This window comes from Dermacentor albipictus, chromosome 1, assembly GCF_038994185.2.
Source record: "Dermacentor albipictus isolate Rhodes 1998 colony chromosome 1, USDA_Dalb.pri_finalv2, whole genome shotgun sequence".
Classification (NCBI taxonomy): Eukaryota; Metazoa; Arthropoda; class Arachnida; order Ixodida; family Ixodidae; genus Dermacentor; species Dermacentor albipictus.
Window position 1 is genome coordinate 101,648,774 of NC_091821.1, and position 17,692 is coordinate 101,666,465.

The 17,692-nt window shown below is 48.6% G+C and overlaps 1 protein-coding gene across 4 annotated transcripts in view; it reads left to right on the forward strand.

Moving 5' to 3' along the window:
- The window catches only part of LOC135906157 (large proline-rich protein BAG6), a 231,625-nt gene that overhangs the window by 62,549 nt on the left and 151,384 nt on the right, over positions 1-17,692 (forward strand). For all 4 annotated transcript variants that reach the window (XM_065437392.1, XM_065437393.1, XM_065437391.1 and 1 more), the window contains one exon: positions 801-1,020. In XM_065437392.1, coding sequence (XP_065293464.1) covers positions 801-1,020 — 220 coding nt within the window. The remainder of the gene's footprint in view (positions 1-800; positions 1,021-17,692) is intronic.

The following is a 17,692-nucleotide window of genomic DNA, read 5'->3' on the forward strand; positions in this document are numbered from 1 at the left end:
ATTGCCTTTGATACAGTGATGAAGTTGCGATGTAGCACTGTGCACTGCATTGTCAGACGTCAAAAACATTTTCCTCTCTCGGAAGCATGCTTGATACAGAACAGACCATCATTCTCTTTCACCAAGAAGTTAATGTGCAGTTTATGTTCATGCCCTTCTTGGTCTGTTGGCAGTGGTGGCACCTCTTCCTGTTAGTTTGACCAGCCCTTTTACTGCTTGAAAATGGACCCAGCACTGGCAACTTGATGTGTGTGCTGGCTGGTGTTGGATGCAGTGCTCCTTGCCAGGTCGTGTGGCAGAGATTTACACTGGAATTTTGCAGAGGCCTGCTTTAGGCACCTTGTCACCTATGATCTGTTGTTATTAGCACCTAAATAGCTTGTTAACTGGTGGGTGCCTCACCCGCAGTTTTGTCAGTAAATGGTGCTTCCGATTCCAGGGATAAGTTGTCCATACCTGTAGGTGCACGCTAAGTTCTTGTGCAGCTAGTTTGACATGCCACCTATGCAAAACTTTCACAAATAGCAAGCTTTTGCTGTGCTATTGCAGCTTGTTTCTGATATGTAGGTTTTCGCAGTTACAAATTACCGTTAACATACGTAGACCCTTGTTAATTCAGTAGACAGGTCTCTTTTGTATTGGTTGTCATGTTGCCTTTGATAAATATAAGAGCAAAGCAACAAAAAGGTTTGCTCATTTTGATATAGTTGATCATAGGACTGTTCTATGTGTAAAATATTGTTGGATTATGATGCTTAGTGGATGATTTTTGTTCTCAATTCTCCTTCTACTTCCTACAGCCTAACACATCAGCTGGCAATAGCAACGATAGTGATGCAGCAGCATCTCGGCCCCTGGGATTGTCATCGTCAACCGGCCGTTTCGGTGAGGGAATCGTGAATGCTGCTAGGGCAGCTGCCGCTGCAGCAGCTGTTGTTGCTGCACGTGTCACAGCTGGATCAGTGTTTGGCTCTTCTACAGCTACAGAGAGTCCAGCAGTAACCTCTGCTGCAACTACCAGTAAGTTGGTATCCGAACAAAGAAATTTATTTGTGTGTGTGGTTACAGGGCAATGAACATTCATTAATTTGACTCCGGTTAATTAGATTTCTCAGTTCTATTTGATCTTGACTGTAGGTGCCATCTGGCACCCATGCATTTCTATGGGCTTAAACTTTCGTTATTTCCATCGTGAAGTTGACCTTCGCCAGATAATTTGAGCTTGACCAGTCAGCATGCATGCGCTTGACCTCTATGGAGACCACAAAAGTGACCCTGTTAGTCGCAGAATGTCTCGGCAGAGCTTAGGGGACAGTGAATGCATTGAGCACACTACATCTCCCATCGAAAATGCCTACTTTTGGCCTGCACCAGGAAGATTTTCAAGCGATAATGGTAGCTCACAATGTCTCATTATGATATTTATCTGATTCTAATGACTGCCTTTTTTCCCCCCACAAAATTGAACGGAACGTTAAATTTGGCGTGGCGCAACTTGAACTGTGAATGCTGAGAATTGTTCCCTTGCTTACCGCACACCCAGTAGCACACACTCGGTGACCCAAGTTGACAAGAGGTTCACTGAAGAGCGGCCCCTACCCACTGCATTCATGGTGCAAGCATTGATGTAAAAGACATTCGTTTAAAGCAGCACAAACCCAGTGCATTTGTGCAACAGCCTGCTAAAGTGTAGGGTTGCTGACCTTGAGGAACCCTTGTGACAGAGGTTCAATTCTACACAACAGAGAGGAAATATAAGCAATCTTTTTTGTCATTGTAGAGTGGCAAATTCCCATGACACACACCTAGCTACCCAACTTGACAGCAAAGGTGCTCATTGAAGAGTGGCACACATGCCCATTAACCCACATTGGAATGAAAAAGGTTCATTGAAGACTTGCACAGACCAAGTGGCACATACCCATTGCTCCAAGTCTGCATCAAATATTTTGTTTGAATATCATTGCCTACCTAGTCTTGCATCTGCTGTAACCCATGTCAACATAAAAGAGGTGCATTGAAGAACTGCATATGTTGTAAACTGATTGATACAATTCTGCATAATGCATTTTTTGCATGTAATACTTATTTTTTATTCTAAATTTTTTTTGCCCCAGCCAGTGCCCCATAGAAGCAATGTATTTTCATACAGTTATTGCAATCACATTTTCACCTGATATTGGATAATACGACTGCAGAAGTGTGCTTTTACTTGTATTTCTAAAGCTCATAGCTTATATTTCAGTGTACTAGCTTAACTAATGTTACAACCCACGAACAATGTGTTAAACTCCAGCTGCACTGGAGGAAAAATGCATGTGGCGTGCTGGCGGCGGTGAAATGCTGCTGCAGCATGCGGCCACACTGACAGGTGGTGCATGCTTCTCAGTTGTGTGAGGAAACGGTGGCTTCTTTTTTTTTAACTTCCAGAACAAATTTTTACAGACATTGAAAGAAATAAGTTCAGTGCAAGCTGATAGGCTATTTCAACATTGCTGAATAAAAGTGCATAGGCTGTGGTTCATGTAGCATCGAGTGACGCTGCTCCGCGTAACTTATGTCAAGCAGTATCACTTTACACCAGATGAACGTTTGCTGTTGAGTTTGTCACCAAGTATGCCTATTTTCATACCTTTTACATTTTTGGACACCATCTGGTGTATCACATGATTTTTTGGACATGAGTATGTGCGTCATGTCTGTTTACTTTTTTCTACATAGGCATTGTTGCCTATACGCGCCGTGCACGCCGACAGACGCGCCACTGGTGGCAGCCTTGCGCAGAACACACGGGAGAGGAGCCTGGCGCTCGCCGTAGTTTGTTGTGTCGTTGATCGTGCTTCTCTGTCTTATTCACGTTTTCAGAGCAAGATAGGCAAAACCATTCACACGTGTGGGGTCGCCAAAGCTTCAGGGAATGTCGAAGAAGAATTGTTGCAGGGTGGGGGGCTCAAATACTGGTGAAAATGTGCCGGCGATACGGTTCTAATCATTCCGGGCAAAGCCTCATCAGCGGGAGCAACGGTAGCAAAAATGGATCGTCGCTTCGAAAGGAAATTTTTTGTTCTCATCCTTTCCTTTGTCTCGTCGGTGTGAATGCTGTTTGCCGCTTATATTGTTTTCCGCTTCTTTACCGTGTTGCGCTAGCTAGGCAGCACGACTGCACGAGCGCACTGCGTTGTATATTAAAGCTACTGAAGTTTGCAAGAACTGAAATAGTTGGTTTCATGTGGCGCGGTAAATCCTCGCACCAGCTGTCGCGCACTTCATGTTTTTACATCTATTTTATGCGTGGCTTCTCACATGCTTAACTGTTGCTAGTTGCTCCATGCATAACCCTTGTCAATTCTTTTGAGCTGCGAAGCTTTCACCCTCCCTTGTTTGTAAAGGGTATAAATCACGCTGTGTCTTATCGGAATGATACCAAGGAAGTGCTTCTTTAACAGCTTTATTCCTTTCGCCCGAGGGCATCTTAGATATTGTTTGCATTTTTGGAAATGTGTTTAGAAAATAGGTAGTTCAGGGTGAGAATTGCCAATAGCTGCTGCATCTGGTATTTTTGTTCTATTTCTCGCTAAAAAGATTGCGTCCCGTTTGGGAAGTCATCACACCTCGATGCTGCCTGAGCAAACTTAACACGCCGAATGATTTTTTTTGTTTTACAATGTAGTCCCTTTTTGCATGTGAGTTTTGTACTCAACTGAATTCTTTCTTATACTTATACTGCAGACGACTAAACCGGGCCTTGCCGCCAGCGCTCATCTACTTTGAATGGCGCTGCTCTGCCTTTAAATATATCATGTGGCACCTCTCTCTCTAGTAATATAAAAAAGTACTGAAAAGTTAGTCAGTCTTTAGCTTTGTACGTTTCAAGCAGCACCCTTGGGGAATTCAAAATTGCACAAACTGCAGCAGGAACGGTAGTTCATCGGCGTATGCAGCAGAATTCCGTACAGCACTGACTCGCGCTTTTATTAACCCGTGTGTTTGATGACTGCATTGGCTAGTGTACACGTTTCCATCAATAAATTGGCAATTACTCTTCTTGGGGCGACTTCAACTGCACTTATTCGGCGATGTCACATGTATTCATCGGCAGAAAAATCACAACGGCATATGCAGAGATTGCACTGTGCGGATTTGTTTGATATAAGTCTGCACTAACGACGGGTGCTTATTATTCAGGTACAGAAGCAGCATTGCGGCAAGGGTAGAATAAAAAAAAACATCGAGAGATCGCATCACTCGACAAAATTTATCGGCTAGTGAACAAGAGCTCCACGTCATGTAAATGGGGTTGATGGCGTTTGTCTGCGGGACACACCTTGCACGTATGTGGACCATGTTGTCCCAAACACCGGTAACATCGTGTTCATACCCGCTCGCACAAAAGTCGGCATCTTCCCTACAGCCGTCACCGCAGAAGCAGCAGCCTGGCACCCGAACAAAGGAGAAATCGCAGCCGCGAACTTCAGCCATCCTTGCTGCAAAGGGTTGTCGTCTGCTTCTGCTCCCGCATGTACTGTTGGAAGCATCCGCTAGGTGGCTTTCAGTGGCGCCTCTATAGGCGGTGCACGAGGCGTATACAGTAAACCCTTGTTAACACGAACTCGCATATCTCGAAATATTGGTTAAGTTGAAAATTTTCCACGCTGCGCCTTCCCCACCCATAGGTGTTTTGTATTCTCACCCGTTTATCTCGAAGCATTTTTCGGGCGTAATACGGATATCTCGAAATTTTGACCAGGACGGCTGAAGGCAAAGGCCATTACCAAAAGATGATACAGGCTCCGAGCGAGCGCTTGGTTCCTACTAAAGTGCCGAACGCGGTCACGATCTAAGGGCGAATACAAAATTCCCGCGGATGCAGCCGTTTTCCTTCGACCACGTCAAGTAACCTTGGAAGCAGTCACGTGGTGTGCGCCGCTTGCGCGCGAGGGCTCATCGGTTTTATCGGGTAGTCGTGCCACTGCATTTCGCACGTGCGAGCGTTATTGTGCATGTGCGATTCTGTTCTTTGTTTCGTTGCGCTGTGCGCACGATGCGTTGACTGCGATTTTTTTTGTGTTGTGTGTGTGTGTGGTCAATGGACGACGACGATGTCCTGCCCCAAGCAGTGTCTCTGACGCTGGAGAAAAAAGTCGCGTTAATCAAGGAAGTGGAGAAAGCAGGAAGATCCAAAACAAGTATCGCCAAAGAATTCGGCATCCCCTTGTCGACGCTTTCGACAGTTTTAAAAAATCGGCAGAAGGTCTTCGATGGCTCCAAGCAAAGTTTTAACGCGATAGCGTTAAGGAGCTCGTGTGTAGAAAAGCCGGTGTCGTCGGTGTCGGCGGCGTTGGCCGTGAGCGATAAATCCCAGCAGGCACTTCATGAATAAAAAACAACTTGCAAGATGGGGCTGGGTGGGAATCGAACCAGGGTCTCCGGAGTGTGAGACGGAGACGCTACCACTGAGCCACGAGTTCGATGCTTCAAAGCAGTACGAAAGCGCCTCTAGTGAATGCGGTGTTGCCTTAGAAACGAGCTGTTTCTAAGGCTCAGGCGTCCGTCGCTTGCTCAGGCGCACATTTCGTTGCCGCGCCGAATGCTGCGTTGCTCGACGCTCACCGCGTCCGATGCGGGGCGCGTAGTCGCTTCCCCGTAGCCCATTGTCTTACACCCCTTGGCGGGTCGACGGGAACGCTGTCGCGTTCCACTCTTGAAGGCGAATCTTAAGCATCCTCCAATTTTTTTCCAGCAAGCGGAAGTGGATTCGGGCCTCGAAATTCCCGTACGTCGAAGCAGCACTCATGCTGTGGCTCCGGAATGTCAGGGCAGCCAACCTTCCCCTGACAACCGAAATGATAATGGAGAAGGCAGACGCTCTGGCGTTGCAGACGGGCCACACTGACTTCAATTGCAGCAATGGCTGGTTTGAACGATTTAAAAAAAGAAGTAACGTGGCCTCGAAGCCTATCCACGGCGAAAGCGGCACTTTTGATGAAGGGGTTGCAGACACCTGGCGCAACCACTGCCTCGCTGAGCTGAAAAAGGCTTACTTGGACAAGGACATTTTCAACCTCGACGAAGCAGCACTGTTCTATAAGATGCTGCCTAGCCCCACATACACGCCGAAGGGAGAAGTGGGCTCAGGCGCTAAGCAGCGCAAAGACCGAGTGACAATACTTTTCGGAGCCAACTCCACCGGCGATGAAAAACTGCCGCTGCTTGTTATCGGTAAGTCTCTCAATCCAAGGTGCTTCCGAAATGCACAGCTCCTGAGAGACGCGACTTACCGCGCCAATAAAACGGCCTGGATGACTGCAGCGCTCTTTGTACGTACGTGCTCTTGACCGCAAAATGGCAAGGGACGGCTGGAAAGTGTTGTTCGTTGTGGATGACTGCCCCGGCCACGGAAAAATCAACAACCCAAAGGCAGTCACGCTGGAGCTCCTGCCTGCTAATATGACGTCCGTGCTCCAGCCGATGGACCAAGGAGTCATTGAGGTTGCTCGCAAGTTCTACAGGAAGAGTTTCCTGCATCGCATTTTGTGCTATTATGACAGTAGTAAGAAGTACGGAATAGATTTGCTGGGTGCAGTCCACCTGATCGCCGAAGCCTGGCGACAAGTACGTCCATTGACGATTGCCAATTGTTTCGCGTACGCAGGATTTTCGCACGCCGAGAAATCGCTCGAGCCAGACACTGACGAGTTCAGTGATTGCGATTCGTCGCAAAGCTGCCGGCTGCGCCAGCGATGCTGAAGACGGCGAAATCACTTTTGAAGAGTACGTGCTCTACGAGTTGGACGTGCCTGTTACCGGAATGTTGTCTGACGCCGACATTGTTGAAATGGCAGTGAACGACGGTGATCACGCTGACGAAGAACCACCTAGAGAAGTGCCGACAACTGCAGAAACAAGAAACTTGCTATGCTCGCTCCGCAACAAAGTTGAATGCAGCGGCGGCGAACAACGGCTCATGTGGTGCGTTCAGCAGCTCGAAGCTTTTCTTGCGCCGAATGCCAACGCCAAGCAGGCAAGCATCACCCAGTTGTTCCCAAAATAATAAAATTCAGTTTTTCCTGGGAATTCTGCGTTTATTGCAAAAGCTCCCCTCGTGCTGTGGAGCATTTGTTAGCATTGCTGGTTATGTGACTGGCTGGCTGGTTATGCGACTGTTACTGGCTCTTTCAGTGACCCAATCACTGAAATTTTCGGCATTTTGCTTAACTCGAAACTCCGCTTATCTCGAAATTTTTCCCGGATTTTACAACTTCGAGTTAACAAGGGTTTACTGTACTCTTTCATTGGCGAGGTGATTTGTTGGTTTTCTCAGTGCCATCCAGCCTCTGCAAAGAAATCTTGCTTGATTTGGAACCTTTGGGCTTCTCATGCGTGCTCTTGGTACAAAAGAACGACAACACAGTAGTGAAAACAATCACAAGGGCATTTATTGCACCTTTCATAGATCAATGCTTACTAGCCGAGTTGCTATCCACAAAACATGCCGATGGGTGCGTGGCAAATCTAGAAGTCCGACTCACCGCGGCCGGATGACAAGTGAATATGTTCGCCCCACCCAACACCTGGTCGTTCGCGCATACGGTCACGCGAATGGTGGCGCGTTCGAAGGAGGCCACGTGAGACGGTCTTGCAGAAGCATGGATCAATGCACGCGTAGGACGTCTGCGGCATTCGCCGACCCGCAGCCAAAGAGGAAGCGCCTTCTCCTTTCCGCGCCCAAGTAAACCCGCCGTGAAGTGGCGTTAACAGCGCAACACTCACGCCATCTCTAATACTGAGCTTCAACCACACCGACCGCCGCGGGCCCCAGGCCACGTGGCAAAGGCGGATTACAGGAGATGGGAGCTATGCGGAAAAACAACGTATCAGGGGACGCGGGAAAGTCGCGCCTCCCCACATCCCCCCAACCTTAAATCACTACATATTCTGGCTAAACATGTCACACGGTCTAACATCAACGCGTGCTTCACAAACAAGGTAGTACATGTAACAGTGGCCGCGCTGAGGAAATGTCCACACGCTGTGCATAGCATGTGAGCCGACGTTGTCCTTGGGTACACCGCTGGCGTCCGCCGGTCACAGCAGCAGCTTTGCAGACTCGACGACACAATTCCAGGCCAGGACTCCGGAAATGGAGACGCAGTAGTCGGTACAAGCAAGCGTTGCTCGCGCCGACGCGCCCTGCTGGCAAGAGCTGCGGTAGCTGTTGGTGACCGCCGGCTCTTTTCTCCGCCGCCGAGGGTTGCGAGCTGAATACAGGCGGCCGCCGAAGTCGCTACGCCGAACTGGCCACATCATCACCATCGTCCGAGGTGGCTCGATCGTAGTCTGGGGCAGCAGCGCGGACGATGTGCAATTAACAGCAAACCAGGGGGGAATTCGCTCGTGCTGCGTACACTCAATGCACTAGGCAAACACTAAAGTAGTGCAAGTGAGAGAAATTCTGCATGCGCATTGCCCGCGTGGTACAATGTTCAACTCGGCTAGCAAAAGATCGGGCAGCTACTCAGATGCTAAGTTCATGTGAACAAAGCTTGCTTCCTTGAGTCGAACGAGTAATTTCAATTTGTGCGAGGCTAACTAGAATGAGGGAAGCAAATCGCAACACCTCAATGCCATGGTCCACCAGGTTGTGTCCCTCCACGTGCGACAGGCAGCTTCGTAAAGCCTTAGGCCTAAAGCGTCGCTACCCTGACAACAACCGGCATCCAAAAAAACTACACCCAAAATGGGCACAAAACAGGCAGCCGCAAGGAGACGTCAGCTCTGTTAGGTGGTCCTACCCTGCTCTGTGCACACAGTATCCGAGTTGACGGCGCCCGCCATCCCAGATCGTGTCGGAGCGGCCGGTGCCAGGCCGCGATACCAGTCAGCCTGTCGCGGCATCCGTGACCCGTGGCCATCCGGCTCCCAGAGCCGCGACTTCATCAGAGTCAAGTAGATAGAAAAAGCTATTTACATAAGAAATTCGGGCCACCCACGAAGCTTCCGTACTCACTCGCTTCAGGCTTGCCAATGCTCCGCGGGTGCTAAGCCTCGCTCTCCCAGGATATAGACCACGTGGCTCTTGTACCGACAAATGTAATTAAAAAAAAAAAACACTTGCAAAAAGGCTTAGCATGTTAACACGTTCAAACACACTACAGCCACCGTCGCCTCGCTCAAGAAAGAGAGAGAGAGAGAAACAACTTTATTGAGCCGAGCTCGACATCTTCTTAGACGCCGTCGATGGAAGTGGTTCCCTCTTCACGGGACCCATATGCTTCCCTAGCCGCCTGGCCCCTGGAGATCAGGACGAGCTGGTCTTCCAGGGCGGTGCTGGTTAGCAAGGTCTCCCATCGCTCGGTAAGGGTGGATGAGGCATGGGGTAGGGTAGTGGGGCAGTTAAGAGGTGGGGGGATCGCCTTGATGAAATTGCATACTCCAATGACGTGTTGGAGCGTGCCCAAATGAGTTTTGCAGAAGGTACAATCCTTCTCGTACCTTTCCGGGTACATCTTGTTTTGAAGGTAAGGGTGCGGGAAGGATCCTGCCTGTATTTGCCTGTAGATCGCTTGCTGTTCTCTGCTAAGCGATTTGTGAGGATCGGGGTAACGGCGCCTCTCCGTCTTATAATGGTTCGTAATGTCTCTGTAAGTAAATATGGACTGTGGCTCATCTTCCTCAACCCGGTGTTCCATCTCTCGGGCGAACTGGTGGGCAAGTTCGTTGCCCTCCAGCCCAGAGTGAGCCGGTGTCCATATTAACTCAACTTTCCTTTCAGGTACGTCGCGTTTACTTTGGAGAATATCTAGTGCCGCAAGAGACACCCACCCCTTCCTGTAGTTGTTATACGCCTTTTGCGAGTCGGTGACAATTCTTCCCACCTTGGCCTGCGTGAGTGCTAGTGCTATAGCGGCCTCTTCTGCCACCTCTGGAAAAGACGTCTTGATGGAGGCGCAGGTTACGAGCACATCCCGCGTCGTAACTGCCAGCGTTGCTTTCGATGAAAACTTGGGTAACGAAGCGTCTGTGAAGAGAGTGACCCCCTCTTCCTCTTCTACTATTTGACCCAAAGTCTCCGTCAAGGCCGCTATACGAGCTGCTCTGCGGCCGTCGTTACGACCCGACCTCATGTTTCTAGGCAGTGGCTTACTGTGGATTTTATGCACCCACAACCTGGGTAACGGCCCCGTTTCCTTCCGCTCTGCCTCTTGCCAGCCCAACTTGGCAAGAACGCGACGTCCCGCCGACGTCTGACTGAGCCGAACTCTTTGATTAGATAGATGAGCTTCTATTAGCTCTTCGACGACGTTGTGCTTGGCCATGCCGAGAAGCTTGTCGGTCGAAGAATGCTTCGGAATGCCCAGCGCCATCTTGGTTGCCTTTCGTATAATGACGTTCAACTGGTCCCTGTCTTTTTTCAGCAACTTGAGGTACGGCGCCGCGTAAACGATGCGCGACGTCAAGAAGGCCTGGACGAGCGTCAGTACATCGTCCTCCTTCAATCCCCTTTGTCTGTTTGTGACTCTTCTGATCATGTTCGAAATTTGTTCCGTTGAAACTTTGATTTTGTCGATCGACGCTCCCGCCTTGCCATTGTTCTGGAAGATGACACCCAGGATACGTGCTTGCGTGGTTGGTGTTATGGTCGTCCCGTCGATGGTGATGCGTACGTTCTCTTTGTCTCCTTTCTTTCTTCTTGGCTTGATGACGAGTAACTCGAACTTCTGTGGCGAGCAACTGAGGCCGCACGATTTAGCGAACTCGTGCACGGTCTTTGCCACTCTCTGAAGGGTCTCCTCCATCCAACTCTCTGACCCTGCCCTCGACGTCCACACAGTGATATCGTCTGCATAGAGAGCGTGATCTATGCCCTCTATGTCTTGAAGCAAAGTCGGGAGAGGGAGGAGTGCCAGGTTGAAGAGAAGCGGCGAAAGAACCGATCCTTGCGGAGTGCCTCTGTCTCCCAGGGCTATCGGTTCCGACTTCTCCTCTCCAATTTTGATGGTTGCCGTTCTATTGGTTAAGAAATCCTGCACATATTTGAATGTCCGCTTTCCGCATCCCGTTTGGTGCATGTTACGAAGAATACTTTCGTGTGTGACGTTATCGAAGGCCCCCTTGAGATCGAGCGCCAGGATAGCTCTTGGCGTAGGGGTCTTCGCTTGCTTGATAACCAGCTCGTGTATTTGCACCAAGACGTCTTGCGTGCTCAGGTGCCTCCGGAATCCGTACATGGTCGGTGGCATCTGATCAGTCACATCCAAATGTCTCTGAAGTCTCTTGAACACCATACGCTCGACCACCTTCCCTACACATGACGTGAGGGAGATGGGGCGTAGATTGTCGACATGGGGTGGTTTCCCCGGCTTGGGAATGAAATGCACCTCCGCTTCTTTCCATTCTTTTGGTAACGAACCCTTCTCCCAGGACGCGTTGACGAGGTTTAGCAGTTCAGCTCGGCTTTTGTCGCCCATATTTTTTAGCATCTTGTATATACCGCCGTCAATTCCCGGTGCGCTGCCTTTATTACTTTCATCGATGGCCGCAACCAGCTCCAGTTCGGTGAAGGCTTCGTCCATCTCGACGTTGCTATCGCCTTCATACTCATGAGTCGGGTTACCGCTCTTCTCGGTCTTGAGGTATTTACTTGTGAGTTCACGAATGAGCTTCTCCCCGTCACCGTCGTAACTGTTGATCGTTCTTGTGAGGTCTCGGACGCATGCGCTCTTGCTTTTTAATGGATCTATGAGGTGTCGCAACAGCTTCCAAGTCTTCTTCGTAGACAGTGTGCCTTGCAGGTCATCACACATCTTCATCCAGTTTTCCCTGCATAGTTGTTCCGCATACTCGGTCACTTGCTTGTTGAGCGCGTGTATACGTCTGCGAAGCTTCTTGTTATGTCTTTGCCTCTTCCACCTTCGAGTAAGACCGTGCCTGGCCGCCCACATGTGACTAAGCCTGCTGTCTACGAAGGGAATTTGCGTGGTAGTAGTAATCTTCTGCGTAAATTTCTTTACAAATTCGCGTTGCTTTTTGGCCCATGCCTCATACGTCTTGGTGTCTTGGTTTTCATCCTCGCCTTCACTGTCTGCGCTTCTACGTAACCGGTCCCAGTCTGTAATGTTGGCTTGACCCAGTTTCGCCTTGATGTCAGTCCCCCCGAGGGTTACACAAATTATATCATGATCCGAGCCAAGATTTTCCCCCGTGTTACGCCAAGTTACGTCGAGGTTCCCCCGAACTAGCGTCAGATCAGGTGTGGTGTCTCTGACCGTGCTAGTGCCTGTCCTGCTTGGTACGCCCGGTTCGTTAACCACCTCCATGTCGTGGTCCTCTATAGCTTTAACCAATTGGTTTCCTCTTTTGGACGAATATTTATAACCCCACATCATGTGGGCGGCGTTAAAATCTCCTAGCACTAAAATCGGTCTTGTTTTTGCTTCTTTAATGCAGTCCAATATGGTGCCTTCAAAGTCAATGACCCTGCTGGACGGTCGGCAATAAGCATTCAGGACGAAAAAGTTCTTGTCCCCCCCCACTCTTCTGCTGTGAATTTCGATGAGCGTATGTTCGCAGCCTCGCTGAGCGGTCACGTGTTGTGTGGCCGCCACGTTGCTGCGGACCAAGATCGCAGTACCCTTTTCGCTAGGGTCCGTATACGTAATGTATCCTGCGAGCTTGGCCCGGCCGTTGGTCTCTTGTAACGCTATGATATCCGGTTTTTGGTCCAATTTATCAACGAATAGTTGTAACTCCCCTATCTTGTTTCTAATACTCCTACAGTTCCATTGAAATAACACCGCAGTCTCTTTCTGCTTTCCTTTAGTCTTCGTCATTTTCTACTTTTTGAGCGGTAGATTTGCGCACGGAACCAACTTTTCGCGGCCGCATGGCACCAACGCTAGCGATCAAAATCCACGCTAGCCCTACGCTTCGGTTCAAACATCTCGAACGAAGCAAAACTGTTAAAACTATCGTCCTATGCCCCAAGAGGCCCACATTGGGCAGCCAGATGAGGGCTTCCCATCCATGCTCTTGGGACAAAGGAACGACAACACAGTAGTGCAAACAATCACAAGGGCATTTATTGGACCTATCATAGATCAATGCCTGCTAGCCGAGTTGCTATCCACAAAACATGCCGATGGGCGCGCAACAAATCTAGAAGTCTGACTCACCGCCACCAGATAACGAACGAATATGTTCGCCCCACACTGGATCCCAACGTCTGGTCGTTCGCGCGTACGGTCACGAGAACGGTGGCACGTTCGAAGGAGGTCACGCGAGATGGTCTCACAGAAGCATGGATCAATACACGCGTGGGACGTCCGCGGCGCTCGCCGACCCGCACCCAAAGAGGAAGCGCCTTCTCCTTTCTGTGCCCAAGTAACCCCTTGGCGGTGGTGTTAGCAGTGCAACACTCGCGCCATCTCTCGTACTGCGCTTCAACCACACCGACTGCCGCGGGCCCCAGGCCACGCGGCGAAGCCGGATTACAGGAGATGGGAGCTATGCGGAAAAACAACGTATCAGGGGACACGTGAGAGTCGTGCCTCCCCACAAACCAAAGCATAGCTTTTGTTCACTTGCTTGTAGTCTTGAGAAAGATGTGGCAAAACAGTCTGGTTGAGAGCATGAAGTCGCAAATTAAGTCTAAACTGTCCTCTTCTCCGGCGTACAGGTGAGTTAGGTTGAGTGATGTGTTGCTTTCTTCACCAGTCAGCGTGCTCACAAATGGAATGCTGTTGTAGGAAGCTTTATGCTAGTTTTTAATGCAATAGTGTTAAGGGCCCCACATTGCAGAAAATCCGGCGGCGGCATCCCGTGTCGGCATCCGGTGTCCAGCATCGGACGTTGTTTTGGTAAAAGATTTTCGAACCACCCTTACCCAGGCCCTCCATGTGGTGCAAGGAAGCTACTGAAGGAATTGAACTTCTCGATATAAAATGTGCAGAAAAATTGTAAAGTACTACTTTCACGCAACCTACAGACATGATAGGATCGGATTGTAATTCGACTATACGAGAAAACATATTTCTGTTACACCAAAACTCAAAGAAACCGCTCTTGCAGCGTTTCTACCAATCATAGACCAGCAACAGCATCCGCCATTTGTGTGCGCTGTCGCGTGAGTATCATGGGGGCCACGGAGCAGCATGCCTGGTTCCTTGCAATACCTCCAGATGGCGCTTGCCTCCACCGCATTGTGGCCCACGCTAGAGGCCGCTTTTCGACCAGAAAGCCCGCCTTCATTACAGTTACGGTTACATATGCTCCAGTTGCCAGGAAGCATGTGAAGCAGTAAGGGAGTTTTGAATGCTATCGTGTTCCACTCTTAAGGAGAAGCTTTAGCTTGGGGGCTCCTATCTAAATACATGTAAAAGGAGAATTCGTTTTTCTCTGCAACCACTGCACCAAATTAGGTGAAGTTTGTTGCATTTAAAAGAAAAACATATCTAATGATTGTTGGGTTCAAATTTTTGATTTATGTCGTCAATGTTTTATTAAAAATTGACAAAAATCGAAATTTTTCAGAAAACGAAACTATCAAGTTTATAATTCTGTAACTTAGCAATGAAAAATGATACCACAGTTCCGTGAATTGCATCTAATAGTACATCTGAAGCGGACAAAATTGATATGTTCACATGAATATTATAAGAAGCCAACGAAGACACCAAGGACCACACAGGGGAAATTACTTGCACTTAATAACTGAAATAAAGAAATGATTAATAAATGGAAATGAAAGTCGTTGAAAAAACAACTTGCCGCAGCTGGGAAACGATCCCACCTCTTCGCATTACGCGTGCGATGCTCTACCAATTGCGCATCGCACGCGTAATGCGAGGACGTGGGATTGTTCCTTATCTGTGGCCAGTTGTTTTTTCATCCATTTTAATTTCCATTAATTTATCATTATATTATCATTATCATATTAAGTACAAGTAACTTCCCCTGTGTTGTCCTTGGTGTGTTTGTTGGCTTCTTATATTATTAAAAAATCAGGCTCCTCGGTTAACCCCCTTTCTTCTTGTTCATTAATATGCATCTAAAAAAAAATTTGTAATATGGAAATACAGCTTTTGCAGGACCCTTGTACACAGCGTAACAAATTCACGTAAGATATAAAATAACATTTCGAATTTGTCCGCCTTCACTGATCTAATGGATTCCGTTTACAGAACCGTGATATCTGTTCTTGATGCAGAGCTATTAATTTGTGAAAATCGAGCTTCTGTTTTTCTCAAACTTTCAAACCTTTGAAAATTTTTTAAACAAAATTCAGGCCCTAAGTCGAAATTCCGCTTCCAACAATTGCTAGAATTAAACTTTCTCTCTGAAATCCAACCGATTTCATTAAAATTGGTCCAGGGGTTATCTAAGAAAAATGTTCTTGCATTTTACATGTATTTGAATAGGCCACATTGCAGTTGGGCCCGAGCTAAAGCTTCCTATTAAAGGCAAAGCTTAAGTATCCTTCATCTTTCTGATGTACCTGTCACTACAGTGAAACCTCATTAAGCCGTAGTTGGCTGGAGCTCGGAAAAAGTGCATACTAAACGGTCGTACTGTTCAACTGAATTACCATGAGATCGCCTACTTTCCTGTCAAAAACGAAACTTGGGGAAAGTGCGATGAAAGGAGAAAAAGCATGCAGTATTTATTCACTTCGCGCGACAAAAGTGTTATTTTCGTTTGTTGCCGCGGCGCCTAGCACGACAACAGCGGCCTCAAACTTGCTGAAGCTGTGTGCCAGCTTCTCAGCCAGCCCCCCTCCTCTCGGCAAACCCTCGCACGGCAGATTCCTCGTTGGCGTTACGTATTCTCCGTGCACGCGCGCAGTAGTGCTGCATAAGTCCCGGGGCGTCTTTTTCATTGCCGGGTGCCGGAGTTCGGAAAACTTTTCGTTTGGAATAGTTACGTTATCGCGCCCCTGTTCTCCTTGCGACGATTGCATTCATGAGGCTGACATAATGAGCAGCTTCTGTCACTGTCGGACCTGAATCACCCGTGCTGTCGCTTTCCGTGTCGTCTTCGTCACTGTCGCTAGTCGACACTTCGGCAACAGAGGCAACGATGGCGAAACGTCGAACCTCATAGCCGACATCTCTTCGACAACTTCTTCGACAACTTCTTCGCATTCCAAATGCCACGCACTGTAGTCAACAGCAGATCCCTGTCATGTGCCAGTGCCGACTTCTTCGTGTCACATTCGATAGCAGGAACGATGTCTAATTTTTCTTCTATGCTGAGCATTTGTCGTTTTTTTTATCCGAGCTTCGGCATGACACGAGTCCTCGCTTGCAAGACACCAGGCGCTCTCTGGCACGGCGTCGAAATGATGTTGATGTTGATGTGACTCCACGCGCAAACGCACAGGGCCCTTGGAGGCCGTTGTTCTGATCCATGGCTCCGATTTCTGAGGCTTGTTGTTCTGCCGGGCTGCCCGATGGAGACGATGCATCGCCGTGTTTGCGCGACGAAAAGTGGAAACGCTACGTTTTAGCCGATGCGTATGCAATAAGCTGGTACGGTTTATGTGTATACAAAACGCATTATGTTCAATGGCCACTGAGTCGGGGATTTGAGTTTACTACTTTTAAAACGAAACTACTGTTTAAGCGGGTACGGTTTAACGAGGTTTTACTGTAGTTTATTGATACAGTAAAACGTCGTTTAAAAGTAGTAAAGTCAAATCCCCAGTGGCCATTGAACATAATGTGTTTTGTACCCGTATAAACCGTACCAGCTTATTGCGTACGTATCGGTTAACACGTAGTGTTTCTACTTTTCGTCGCACAAACACTGCGGTGTGTCGTCTCCATCAGGTCGCCCGGCAGAACAACAAGCCTCAGAAATCAGAGCCATGGATCAGAACAACAGCCTCCAAGGGCCCTGTGTGTTTGCGCGTGAAGCCACATAACATCAACATCATTTCGGCACCGTTCCAGAGAGCGTTGTGGTGTCGTACAAACATAGACTCGCGTCATGCCGAAACTCGAATATAAAAGACATTGTTCATGCTATTGAACAAAGAAGTCGGCGCTAGCACACGATAGTGATCTGCTGTTGACTACGGTATGTGGCATTTGGAATGCGAAGCAGTTCCTCGGCAGCGCTGCTGCGACCGCAAAGAGATATTAAATGCGAGGTTTGACTTTTCGCCATTGTTGCCTCTGTTGGTGCCGAAGTGCCGCCTCGCGACAGTGATGAGGTCGACATGAAAAGTGACAGCACAAGCGATTCAGTCCCGACATTGGCAGAAACTGCACGTTACGTCAGCCTCATGAATGCAATCTTCGCGACGAGAACAGCACCCCCCAATGACAAAGACACCCCGCAACATTTGCAGCACTACCGCGCCTAGCACGGAGAATATGCAACGCCAACGAGGAATATGCCAGGCAGAATATACCAGAATATACCAGGAATATACCAACGAGTCAGGGAATCGAGGCGCCTGCATCATGTGTGTACACGATCTCCTGTACTAGAACTGTAACACCTGCAGCGATTCCTTATGTTCGCAAGGTCTGCCATAACGTCAAGAAGCTGGCAGGCCAGTATAGGGTACCCATTGACTTTTCTACACCTGTCAAGCTGGTTTAACTGTACTCGAGAACCACTCGTGAAGAGTCCGGCTTTCAAAACTGTGGCAAGAAACATGGCACAACCTACAGAAAATGTGTCACGG